The sequence below is a fragment of the Heterodontus francisci genome, chromosome 2, assembly GCF_036365525.1.
Source record: "Heterodontus francisci isolate sHetFra1 chromosome 2, sHetFra1.hap1, whole genome shotgun sequence".
In the NCBI taxonomy this organism is placed as follows: domain Eukaryota; kingdom Metazoa; phylum Chordata; class Chondrichthyes; order Heterodontiformes; family Heterodontidae; genus Heterodontus; species Heterodontus francisci.
In genome coordinates, this window is record NC_090372.1 from 54,323,853 (window position 1) to 54,337,129 (window position 13,277).

The following is a 13,277-nucleotide window of genomic DNA, read 5'->3' on the forward strand; positions in this document are numbered from 1 at the left end:
TGATTGAAACTAGTCTTGGAGATCACTGTGGCCCTGATAATGCTGTGCAGTACCCACGTTTTGTTAGAGATGATTTCCACTCTAGCCAGAAATGGGTCCAGCTCTCACTTGAAGGAATTCAGTGAATCAGTATCCACCACACAGGCTTGTTCCAGAGATCCACTATTCTCTTGGAAAAGAACACTGAGATATAGAAACATAGAAAATAGGAGCAGGAGTAGGCCATTCGGCTCTTTGAGCCTGCTCGCCATTCATTATGATCATGGCTGATCATCCAACTCAGTAACCTGTTCCCGCTTTCCCCCCATATTCTTTGATCCCTTTAAACCCAAGAGCTATATCTAATTCCTTCTTAAAAACATACAATGTTTTGGCCTCAGCTGCTTTCTGTGGTAGCGAATTCCACAGGTTCACCACTCTCTGGGTGAAGAAGTTTCTACCCATCTCAGTCCTGAATGGTTTACCCTGTAAACTTAGGTTCTGGACTCCCCACCATCAGGAACATCCTTCTGTCAAGTCCTGTTAGAATTTTATAGGTTTCTATGAGATCTCCCCTCATTCTTCTCAACTCCAGTGAATGTAATCCGAACCAACTTGATCTCTCCTCATATGTCAGTCCTGCCATCCCAGGAATCAGTCTGGTAAACCTTTGCTGCACTCCCTCTCTAGCAGGAACATCCTTCCTCAGATGAGGAGACCAAAACTGCACACAATATTCCAGGTATGGCCTCACTAAGGCCCTGTATAACTGCAGCAAGACATCCTAGCTCCTGTACTCGAATACTCTCGCTATGAAGGCCAACATACCATTTGCCTTTTTTGCTGCCTGTTGCACCTACATGCTTACCTTCAGTGACTGGTGTACGAGAACACCCAGGTCTCGTTGCATATTCCCCTCTCTCAGTTTATAGCTGTTCAGATAATAATCTGCCTTCCTGTTTTTGCTACCAAAGTGGATAACTTCACATTTATCCACATTATACTGCATTTTCCCACTCACTCAACTTGTCCAAATCACCCTGAAGCCTCTCTGCGTCCTCCTCACAACTCACCCTCCCACCCAGTTTTGTGTCATCTGCAAATTTGGAGATATTACATTTCGTTCCCTCATCTAAATCATTAATATATATTGTGAACAGTTGGGATCCTAGCACCGATCCCTGCGGTACCCCACTAGTCACTGCCTGCCATTCGGAAAAAGATCCATTTATCCCTACTCTTTGTTTCCTGTCTGCCAACCAATTTTCTATGGCCGTATACAACTTGAAGTTGTGATCACTGGTCCTCTCAAACCTATTTAATTGGAGCAAACTGTCAACTTGAAAACAATCTCTTCCCTTCATTATCGTAAACCTCAATGAAATCACCCCTCAAAAGTGCAGAGTCCCAGTTATTTGAGCCTATCTTGATAACTAAGATGTTTTAAACTGGGAATTCTGCACCCTTTCCAAAACCTGAGTATGACCACCATGTGAGGAACCCAAAGCAATATTCCAAGTAAAGCCTGACAAAGGTATTGTACAACAACAAAATGGTATGCATAGTCTTACCAATTGTCTTATGAATGCAGCCCAACACACTATTCGCTGCAGCTATTGGTTCATGAAATTTTTCAGGAGCCTTTAGCGATCTATGCATCAGAGCACCCAGATTTATTTCTTTGTCCACTTTTTTTAATGCTAATCCCTGAAGGATATATGAATTTTGAGCATTCGCCCTATCCTCATGGATAATACTGCGCTTTTCCAAATTAAAAATCATTTGCCAGTCAAGAACTAAATCCCCAAGGTCTGCTTGAAGCAGTAGAGCATTGTTTACAGTCCTAACACTCTCAGAGCTCTTAGTCATCTACAAATTTTCAAATTATGTCCCCAACACTTGCATCTAGGTCATTTTTTTTAAAGGTGAAGCAACAATCCCAATATCAATCGCTGTGGGACACCATTGGCGGCTGGTCTCTAAACAGGTGCAAATACACGTATAACTACTTTCTGCCGATGTCCTTGCAGCCAATTCTCAATCCAGCTCAATACATCACCCTTGCACCATAAGCTTCAATCTTGTAGAGTAGCCTTATCAAAGGTGTGGGACCTTATCAAAACTTTTTGGAGTGTTTGTAATATCAACAGGGTATCCATCATCCACCAGGCTGGTGACTTCTTCAAAAAATCAAATTTGTGAGCCATTTTTTTTTTTTTTTGAAGCCTGTTGGGTGTCCCTAATATGTCATCTGTTATCCAAGTAATCATATCATGCATCCTGAATGATTCCCCCAAGTATCTTTCCAACTGTTTATGCCAATTAATGGGTCCGTGGTTATCTGGGTCCATCTTGTCACCTTTTTAAAAGATGGGGACTATTTTGGTTCCCAGAAACTGGAAGGAAGCTAGGGGACAGTGAGCTATTAAAAATAAGGGCAACAGATTTGCACAACACGTGTCCCATTGCTCTGAGGACTTTTGGGTTGATATCAGCCCAGCCTGACTCTTCTCTCTACTTTCAGGTTCTTAATTCTATCTAAAACAATATGTTAATCTATGTTAATAAGATTAGCTTTATTATTATCTAATCATCATTAGATTTTAACAATCGAGCATTGTCTTGCAGAGTGAATGCATTAGGATGTGTAACAGAATATAACCAGTTCTTTTTTTGATTCATTTCTAGACATATATAGGCTCCATCTTGGTCTCGGTGAATCCCTACAAACTGATTTCTGGACTTTATGATAAAACTACCATGGAGCAATACAGCAGTTATCACCTGGGTGAAACAACACCTCATATTTTTGCCATTGCAAACGAGTGTTATCGCTGCCTTTGGAAACGCAACGACAATCAATGTGTCCTTATAAGGTAAGATGCCACTATTTGAAAATAAATGGAGTTGCCTTTTTGAGTGGAGGTTCAATCATTGTTGAGTACGTCCTTTGCAGATTCATAAAACTGCTCATCTAGTATGATGTGAATTGCACCAGCTAGTGTGGTGCACACAAAGCCTTTGACATTGACACTTCTTTAATAGTACTAATATATGAAATATAAATATACTCATTGGTTAATGGGAGCCTTGAATTGCAATGATGTGGGAAGAGTTTTCTTTTTCTCAAAAGTCAAACTAAACATCCATTTGGTTAAATTGCAGAGAGGAATGGATATCTAAGAGTAATTACGAGGACGTGTTCTAATTAGGAGTTTGAATGACATTGCTCCAAAACAAAGCTCCAATATTAGATTAATGCCTTGAAATCCCTTCCTGCTTTAGTATACAGTATATACCAATCCCATTTAATGTGTGGGCTTCAATCAGCTTCTCTGCAACCAGTAAGTGTTGGTGCAAATGGTGACTGTGCTTCAAGTCATGATATGCAATGACACTTTTTTTATTCTTTCACGGGATATGAGCATTACTGGCACCCTAATTGTTGGCCACCCTCATTGCCCTTGAGAAGGTGGTGATGAGCCGCCTTCTTGAACTGCTGCAGTCCATCTGATGCATGGACTTCCACAGTGCTGTTCGGAAGGGAGTTCCAGGTTTTTGACTCAGCAACAGTGAAGGAACAGCAATACAGATCCAAGTCGGGATGGTGTGTGACTTGGAGGGGAACTTGCAGATGGTGGTGTTCGCATGTGTCTGCTGCCCTTGTACTGCTCGATGGCAGAGGTCGGGGGGTTTGGAAGGTGCTGTTGAAGGAGTCTTGGCGAGTTGCTGCAGTGCATCTTGTAGATGGTACACACTGGTGCCACTGTCTGCAGATGGTAGAAGGAGTGAATGTTTAAGGTGCTGGATTTGGTGCCGGTCAAGTGGGCTGCTTTGTCTTGGATGGTGTTGAGCCTCTTGAGTGTACCTATCATAACCTCTGCATCACCAACTCATTCTGTCACACTAAACCCCGTCACCAGGTTTCTTGGAGGCACCCAAGATCATGTCGTTGGCACCAGCTGGACCTCATCGTTACAAGGTTGGTGGAGTTGCAGACAGTGATGAGAATTGTCAGAGGATACAGCAGGATATAGATCGGTTGGAGACTTGCGCGAAGAAATGGCAGATGGAGTTTAATTCGGACAAATGTGAGGTAATGCATTTTGCAAGATCTAATGCAGGTGGGAAGTATACAGTAAATGGCAGAACCCTTATTAGTATTAACAGGCAGAGAGATCTGGGCGCACAGGTCCACAGGTCACTGAAAGTGGCAAAGCAGGTGGATAAGATGGTCATGAAGGCATACGGCATGCTTGCCTTCATCGGTCGGGGCATAGCGTATAAAAATAGGCAAGTCATGCTGCAGCTGTACAGAACCTTAATTAGGCCACACTTAGAATATTGCATGCAATTCTGGTAGCCACACTCCCAGAAGGACGTGGAGGCTTTGTAGAGGGTACAGAAGATGTTTACCAGGATGTTGCCTCGTCTGGAGGGCATTACCTATGAGGAGAGGTTGGATAAATTCGGATTGTTTTCACTGGAACGACGGAGTGGTTGGAGCTGCACTCATCTAGGGAATTGAACAAAGAACAGTACAGCACAGGAACAGGCCATTCGGCCCTCCAAGCCTGCGCCGATCTTGATGCCTGCCTAAACTGAAACCTTCTGCACTTCCGGGGACCATATCCGTCTATTCCCATCCTATGCATGTATTTGTCAAGATGCCTCTGAAACGTCATTATCGTACCTGCTTCCACCACCTCCCCCGGCAACAGGTTCCAGGCACTCACCACCCTCTGTGTAAAGAACTTGCCTTGCACATCCCCTCTAAACTTTGCCCCTCTCGCCTTAAACCTATGTCCCCTAGTAACTGACTCTTCCACCCTGGGAAAAAGCTTCTGACTATCCACTCTGTCCATGCCGCTAATAACTTTGTAAACCTCAATCATGTCGCCCCTCCACCTCCGTCGTTCCAGTGAAAACAATCCGAATTTATCCAACCTCTCCTCATAGGTAATGCCCTCCAGACGAGGCAACATCCTGGTAAACATCTTCTGTACCCTCTACAAAGCCTCCACGTCCTTCTGGGAGTGTGGCTACCAGAATTGCATGCAATATTCTAAGTGTGGCCTAATTAAGGTTCTGTACAGCTGCAGCATGACTTGCCTATTTTTATACGCTATGCCCCGACCGATGAAGGCAAGCATGCCGTATGCCTTCATGACCATCTTATCCACCTGCTTTGCCACTTTCAGTGACCTGTGGACCTGTGCGCCCAGATCTCTCTGCCTGTTAATACTAATAAGGGTTCTGCCATTTACTGTATACTTCCCACCTGCATTAGATCTTGCAAAATGCATTACCTCACATTTGTCCGAATTAAACTCCATCTGCCATTTCTTCGCGCAAGTCTCCAACCGATCTATATCCTGCTGTATCCTCTGACAATTCTCATCACTGTCTGCAACTCCACCAACCTTGTAACGATGAGGTCCAGCTGGTGCCAACGACATGATCTTGGGTGCCTCCAAGAAACCTGGTGACGGGGTTTAGTGTGACAGAATGAGTTGGTGATGCAGAGGTTATGATAGGTACACAACTCAAGCAGTCTCTGTCCATTCTCATTCATCCTTCCAATGTCAAAGCGCCCAAGGCAGGAAGGCCATGAGTCATGTTCGGCCCCAACCCTGGCATTAAAATCCCCTAGCAGGAATAGGTGTTAGGTGTTGGGGATGCTACGAATTATATTATGGAGTTCCTCATAGAACTGGTCTTTAGCTTCAGGTGGGGAGCAGAGTGTTGGAGCATAGATGCTGATTAGGTGTACTAGAACAGAGGCGGTGAACAGTCGGATGGACAGTATGCGTTCCGAGCCATTTGAGCGTGGTTCTATCATGCTGAGCAAAGAGTTTCTGATGGCGAAGCCCACTCCATGATGTCTTGGTTCTTCAGGGTCCCTGCCCTGCCAGAAGAAGGTGTAGTCTTGCTCTCTTAGAGATCCGCTCGCAGGGAGGCGTGTCTCCTGAAGTGCTGCAATGTCCACATTGAGTCTACTGAGCTCTTCGTTGATGATGGCGGTCTTGCGAGAATCGTTGATTTGTGTAAAGTCTTCCGACAGGCCAGGACACACAGTTCTGATGTTCCAGCTTGCAAAACGAAGGGCTGGTACCAAAAGGTAACCTATGTGTAGAGGCAGAAGATGTTGGTGGTGTTCTTAATGAATACTTTGTGTCTGTCTTCGCAAAAGAGGGGGACGATGCAGATCTTGTAGTTGAGGAAGAGGGGTGTGAAGTATTGGATGTGATAAACATAAGAAGAGAGGAAGTATTATTGGGATTAGCATCCTTGAAAGTTGATAAATCACCAGAGCTGGATGAAATGTACCCCAGGCTTTGAAAAGAAGCAAGAGAGGAAATAGCGTAAGGTCTGGCGATCATTTTCCAGTCCTCACTGGATACAGGTGTGGCGCTGGAGGATTAGACGACTGCTAATGTTGTACCTCTGTTTAAACAGGGAGCGAGGGCTAGACCAAATAATTACAGGTCAGTCAGTCTAACCTCAGTAGTGGGAAAATTAGTGGAATCAATTCTGAGAGACAGGATAAACTGTCTCTTAGAAAGGCACAGATTAATCAAGGATAGTCAGCATGGATTTGTTAAGGGAAGATCTTGTCTGACCAACTTGAGCGAATTTTTTGAAGTAACAAGTAGATAGATGAGGATAGTGCAGTTGATGTGGTCTGCATGGATTTTAGCAAGGCTTTTGACAAGGTCCCACATGGCAGACTGATTAAACAACTAAAATGCCATGGGATCCAAGGAAAAGCAGCAAGGTGGATACAAAATTGGCTCAGTGGCAGGAAACAAAGGGTAATTGTTGACGGGTGTATATGTGACTGGCGGGCTGTTTCCAGTGGCATTCCGCAGGGCTCAGTGCTGGGTCCCCTGCTTTTTGTGGTATATATTAACAATTTTGGACGTACATGTAGGGGGCATGATCAAGACGTTTGCAGACGACACAAAGGTTGGCCATGTGGTAGATAGTGAGGAGGATAGCTGTTGGCTGCAGAAAGATATTGATGGACTGGTGTGATGGGCAGAAAAGTGACAAATGGAATTCAACCCGGAGAAGTGTGAGGTGATGCTTTTGGGGAGGTCAAACAAGGCAATACATGATTAATGGGAAAAAACTGAGAAGTGTAGAGGAAGTGACGGACCTTGGAGTTCACAGATCCCTGAAGGTGGTAGAACAAGTTGATAAGGTGGTTAAGTAGGCATATGGAATCCTTTCCTTTATTGGCTGAGATGTAGAATATAAGAGCAGCGAGGTTATGCTGGAACTGTTTAAATCATTGGTTCAGCCACAACTTGAGTACTGCGTGCTGTTCTGGTCACCTCATTACAGAAAGCACTAGAGATGGTACAAAGGAAATTTACGAGGATGTTGCTGGGACTGGAAAAATGCAGCTTTGAGGAAAGATTGGATAGACTGGGTTTGTTCTCCTTCGAACAGAGAAAGCTGGGGGGAGATCTGATTGAAATGTAAAAATTTTGAGGAGCAGTGACTCGGAGGCATAGATTTAAAGTGCTTGGTAGAAGGATTTAGAGGGGAGATGAGGAAAAAATGTTTTCACCCAGACCAAAGTGCTGGAAGGTGGGGTTAGAATGGGTGGATCTTTTTTCAGCCATCACAGACACGATGGGCCAAGTGGCCTTTTTCTGTGCCGTAAACGTGCTTTGATTCTATGACTTCGCTCTGTCTTTTCCTTCCTGCTGCCTCTCATTTGATTTCATCATCTGAACACCTGTGCTTTTCCACCTTGCTTCCTGTATGGAAAGCTTAGAGCGATAAGAAGTTAAACTGTTTCTGGAGTCATGGCTAGGAATGCCATAGGCCTTACTTGTGCTGGAGTTTGCATCGAGATGGAAGGGCAAGGCTGGCTTGGTTGACGAGGGATATTGAGGGTCTGGTCAGGACAAAGAAGGAGGCATATGTCAGGTATAGGCAGCTGGGATCGAGCGAGTCCCTTGAGGAGTATAGGGGATGAAGGACTACACTTAAGAAGGAAATTAGCAGAGCGAAAAGGGGCCATTAGATTTCCCTGGCAGATAAGAGAATCTTTTAGGATTCTCCTTTATATCAGTATATTAAGAGTAAAAGGGTAGCTAGGGAGAGAGTAGGTCCCATTAAGGATCAGTGTGGCAATCTATGTGTGGAGCCATGGGAAATGAGCAGAGATTTTTGTATCATCGTTAGCCACAGGTGAGGTACTGGCAGACTGGAAGATAGCTAATGTTGTGCCTTTATTTAAGAAGGGCAGCAGGGATAAGCCAGGGAACTACACCCAGGTCGGTGAGCTTTGCATCAGTGGTGGAAAAGTTATTGGAAGGGATTCTGAGAAACAGGATTTATATGCATCTGGAAAGGCATGGTCTGATTAGGGATAGTCAGCATGGCTTTGTGCGTGGGAAATCATGTCTCACGAATTTGATTGAGTTTTTCAAGGAGGTGACCAAGAGGATTGACGAGGGCAGGGCGATGGACGTTGTCTACATGGACTTTAGCAAGGCCTTTGACAAGTTCCACATGGTGGGCTGGTCCAGAAAGTTCGAACACATGGGATCCAGGGTGAGCTAGCAAATTGGATACAAAATTGGCTTGGTGATAGGAGGCAGAGGGTGGTAATGGAGGGTTGTTTTTCAGATTGGAGGCCGGTGACCAGTGATGTGCCGCAGTGATCGGTGCTGGGCCCTCTGTTGTTTGTCATGTATATTAATGACTTGGATGTGAATGTAGGGGGCATGATTAGTAAGTTTGCAGATGACTCCAAAATTGGTGGCATAGTGGACAGTGAAGAAGGTTGTCTAGGTTATAACAGGATATAGATCAACTGGGAAAGTGGGCAAGGGAGTGGCAAATGGAATTTAAGGCAGACAGTTGTGAATTGATGCATTTTGGGTAGTTAAACCAGGGCAGAACATGTACTGTGAATGGCAGGGCCCTGGGGAGTGTTCTTGAACAGTGAGACCTTGGGGTGCAAGTACATAGTTCCCTGAAAGTGGCAACACAGGTAGACAGGGTGGTGAAGAAGGCGTATGGCATGCTTGCCTTCATTGGCCGATGCATTGAGTACAAGAGTTGGGACGTCATGTTACAGTTGTACATAACGTTGGTTAGGTTGCATTTGGAGTACTGTGTGCAGTTCTGGTCGCCACACTGCAGGAAAGATGTGATTAAGCTAGAGAGGGTGCAGAAAAGATTCACAAGGATGTTGCCTGGTTTGGAGGGCTTGAGTTATGAAGAGAGATTGGATAGGCTGGGTCTGTTTTCCCTGGAGCGAAGGAGGCTGAGAGGGGACATGATAGAGTTATATAAAATTATGAGAGGCATAGATAGGGTAGATAGCCAGAGTATGTTTCCCATGGTAGGGGTGACTAAAACTAGAGGGCAAAGATTTAAGGTGAGAGGGAGGAGGTTTAAAGGGGATCAAAGGGGTAAATGTTTCACACAAAGAATAGTGGGTATCTGGAATGAGCTGCCTGAGGAGGTGGTGGAGGCAGGAACAGTCGCGACATTTAAGAGGCATCTGGTCAGGTACTTGAATGAGCAAGGCATAGAGGGATATGGAATTAATGCAGGCAGGTGGGATTAGTATAGATAGGCATTATGGTTGGCATGGAAGCGGTGGGCTGGAGGGCCTGTTTCTGTGCTGTACGTCTCTATGACTCTATGACTTTCACAGACTTGAGTTGGTAAGGGTGTCTTAATTTCAAAATATGCACTTTAAACAGGATAACTATAACAGGATTCTCAGCACAATGCATCAAAAGCACTTCTGTTAAATTTCTTGTGTGTGCTAATGGTGGGGGAAGACAGGAAATTTATGAACTTTACAGCCTTCATTCTCCTTCACCCCTCCCCTTGACCTCTCCAAAAATACTGTGAACATCCCAAGATTACGACAGTTGAGCACCCCTCCCCCTATAGTTCCGTACTCTGCTCTTCTGATCCTTCTGTACCTCTCAGACTTCTCCCAATGATTCCACATCCTTGTACTACTTGCAGTGCATGACCTCTCTTCCTCCACCAACAATTGTGCCAAACCATAAGATCACTCTCCCACCTCTTCTGGTCCCTCAACCCCGAGCCCTCCAGCCCCCTCCCATTGTTCCCACCCTCAGGATCCCAATCATAGGAACAGGAGTAGCTTTTCCCCAATTGAGAACTTTCATTCCTTGTCTATCTTTGTCCTTTTCAATAACTACCCTAAATCTAATTGAAACGGATCACTTCCTCCAAAGTACTCCCCAACTGATACCCCTTCCACCTACCCAGCTTCATTCTCTAAAACTAAGTCCAGAACTGCCCCTCTCTTGTCAGGCTTGCTCCGTACTGGCTTAAAAAGTTCTCATGAGAGCATTTCAAGAATTTTGCTCCCTCTTTGCCTTTCACACTAATTCTATCCCAGTTAATATTAGGATAGTTGAAATCCCCCACTAAAACTGCCCTATTGTTTTTGCACTTCCCGGAGATTTGCTTACATATTTGTTATTCTCTGTCTCTTTGCGGATCACTGCCAGTAATGTGATTGCCCCTTTTTGTATTCTTTAGTTAAACCCATAAGGTCTCATTGATGATCGTTCTAATATGTCATCCCCCTTCACAGCTGTACTTGCTTTTGAAATCAATATTGCAACTCCCCCCTGCTTTTTTATCTCAATGTCTGTCTTGTCTAAAAATCCTGTAACCAGGAATATTGAACTGCCATTCTTGCAACAAGATGGCAGATGGAGTGTAATGTCAGGAGGTCACTTTGAATATTCACTTTTTAAGGAAAGCAGAAAGTTAGCATGCAGGTCCAGCAAGCAATTAGGAAGGCAAATAGCTTGTTAGCCTTTATTGCAAAGAGATTGGAGTACAGGAATAAAGAAGTCTTGCTGCAATTATGCAGGGTTTTGGTGAGACCACATCTGGACAACTGTGTGCAGTTTTGGTCTCCACATTTCAGAAAGGCGTTACATTGCATTGGAGGTGATACAGTGAAAGTTCACTAAGTTGGTCCCTGGGATGAGGGCATTGTCCGATGAGAGGCTGAGGAAATTAGTCCAAGACGCTGGAGTTCAGAAGAATGAGAGACGATCTCATTGAAACAAAGAAGATTCTGAAGGGGCTGGATAGAGTGACACTGAGAGATTGATTCCGCTGGCTGGGGAATCTAACACATGGGGGCACAGCCTCAGGATAAGTTAGGATAATTTAGTTGAAGAGACTTAGTAGTTGGCAGGAAAAAAGACAGAGGTGCAAGGGGAGAGCCAACTGTGCAACAGCCCCGACAAACAAATTTCTCTGCAGCACCTGTGGAAGAGCCTGTCACTCTAGAATTGGCCTTTATAGCCACTCCAGGCGCTGCTTCACAAACCACTGACCACCTCCAGGCGCGTATCCATTGTCCCTCGAGATAAGGAGGCCCAAAAGAAAAAGAAGAATTTAGGACTGTGATGAGGCGAAATTACTTCACTCAAACGGATGTGATTCTTTGGAATTCTCCACCGCAGAGGGTTGTGAATGCTCCCTTGTTGAATACATTTCAGACTGAGATAGAACAAAGAACAAAGATAATTACAGCACAGGAACAGGCCCTTCGGCCCTCCAAGCCTGCGCCGATCCAGATCCTCTCTCTAAACATGTCGCCTATTTTCTAAGGTTCTGTATCTCTTTTCTTCCTGCCCATTCATGTATCTGTCTAGATACATCTTAAAAGACGCCATCGTGCCCGCATCTACCACCTCCGCTGGCAACGCGTTCCAGGCACCCACCACCCTCTGCGTAAAGAACTTTCCACGCATATCCCCCCCTAAACTTTTCCCTCGTTGTTCCCACTTTGAACTCGTGTCCTCTAGTATTTGAATCCCCCACTCTGGGGAAAAAGCCTCTTGCTATCCACCCTGTCTATACCTCTCATGATTTTGTACACCTCAATCAGGTCCCCCCTCAACCTCCGTCTTTCTAATGAAAATAATCCTAATCTACTCAACCTCTCTTCATAGCTAGCGCCCTCCATACCAGGCAACATCCTGGTGAACCTCCTCTGCACCCTCTCCAAAGCATCCACATCCTTTTGGTAATGTGGCGACCAGAACTGTACACAGTATTCCAAATGTGGCCGAACCAAAGTCCTATACAACTGTAACATGACCTGCCAACCCTTGTACTCAATACCCCGTCCGATGAAGGAAAGCATGCCGTATGCCTTCTTGACCACTCTATTTACCTGCGTTGCCACCTTCAGGGAACAGTGGATCTGAACACCCAAATCTCTCTGGACATCAATTTTCCCCAGGACTTTTCCATTTACTGTATAGTTCACTCTTGAATTGGATCTTCCAAAATGCATCACCTCGCATTTGCCCTGATTGAACTCCATCTGCCATTTCTCTGCCCAACTCTCCAATCTATCTATATTCTGCTGTATTCTCTGACAGTCCCCTTCACTATCTGCTACTCCACCAATCTTAGTGTCGTCTGCAAACTTGCTAATCAGTCCACCTATACTTTCCTCCAAATCATTAATGTATATCACAAACAACAGTGGTCCCAGCACGGATCCCTGTGGAACACCACTGGTCACACGTCTCCATTTTGAGAAACTCCCTTCTACTGCTACTCTCTGTCTCCTGTTGCCCAGCCAGTTCTTTATCCATCTAGCTAGTACACCCTGGACCCCATGCGACATCACTTTCTCCATCAGCCTGCCATGGGGAACCTTATCAAACGCCTTACTGAAGTCCATGTATATGACATCGACAGCCCTTCCCTCATCAATCAACTTTGTCACTTCCTCAAAGAATTCTATTAAGTTGGTAAGACATGACCTTCCCTGCACAAAACCATGTTGCCTATCACTGCTAAGCCCATTTTCTTCCAAATGGGAATAGATCCTATCCCTCAGTATCTTCTCCAGCAGCTTCCCTACCACTGACGTCAGGCTCACCGGTCTATAATTACCTGGATTATCCCTGCTACCCTTCTTAAACAAGGGGACAACATTAGCAATTCTCCAGTCCTCCGGGACCTCACCCGTGTTTAAGGATGCTGCAAAGATATCTGTTAAGGCCCCAGCTATTTCCTCTCTCGCTTCCCTCAGTAACCTGGGATAGATCCCATCCGGACCTGGGGACTTGTCCACCTCAATGCCCTTTAGAATACCCAACACTTCCTCCCTCCTTATGCCGACTTGACCTAGTGTAATCAAACATCTGTCCCTAACCTCAACATCCGTCATGTCCCTCTCCTCGGCGAATACCGATGCAAAGTATTCGTTTAGAATCTCACCCATTTTCTCTGAGTCCAAG

At 45.0% G+C, this 13,277-nt stretch overlaps 1 protein-coding gene across 1 annotated transcript in view; it reads left to right on the top strand.

Annotated features, from left to right (window-relative positions):
- myo10 (myosin X) overlaps positions 1-13,277 on the top strand; it is a 613,607-nt gene that overhangs the window by 258,450 nt on the left and 341,880 nt on the right. The window contains exon 4 of the mRNA XM_068058429.1: positions 2,668-2,855. Within this exon, the coding sequence (XP_067914530.1) occupies positions 2,668-2,855 (188 nt within the window). The remainder of the gene's footprint in view (positions 1-2,667; positions 2,856-13,277) is intronic.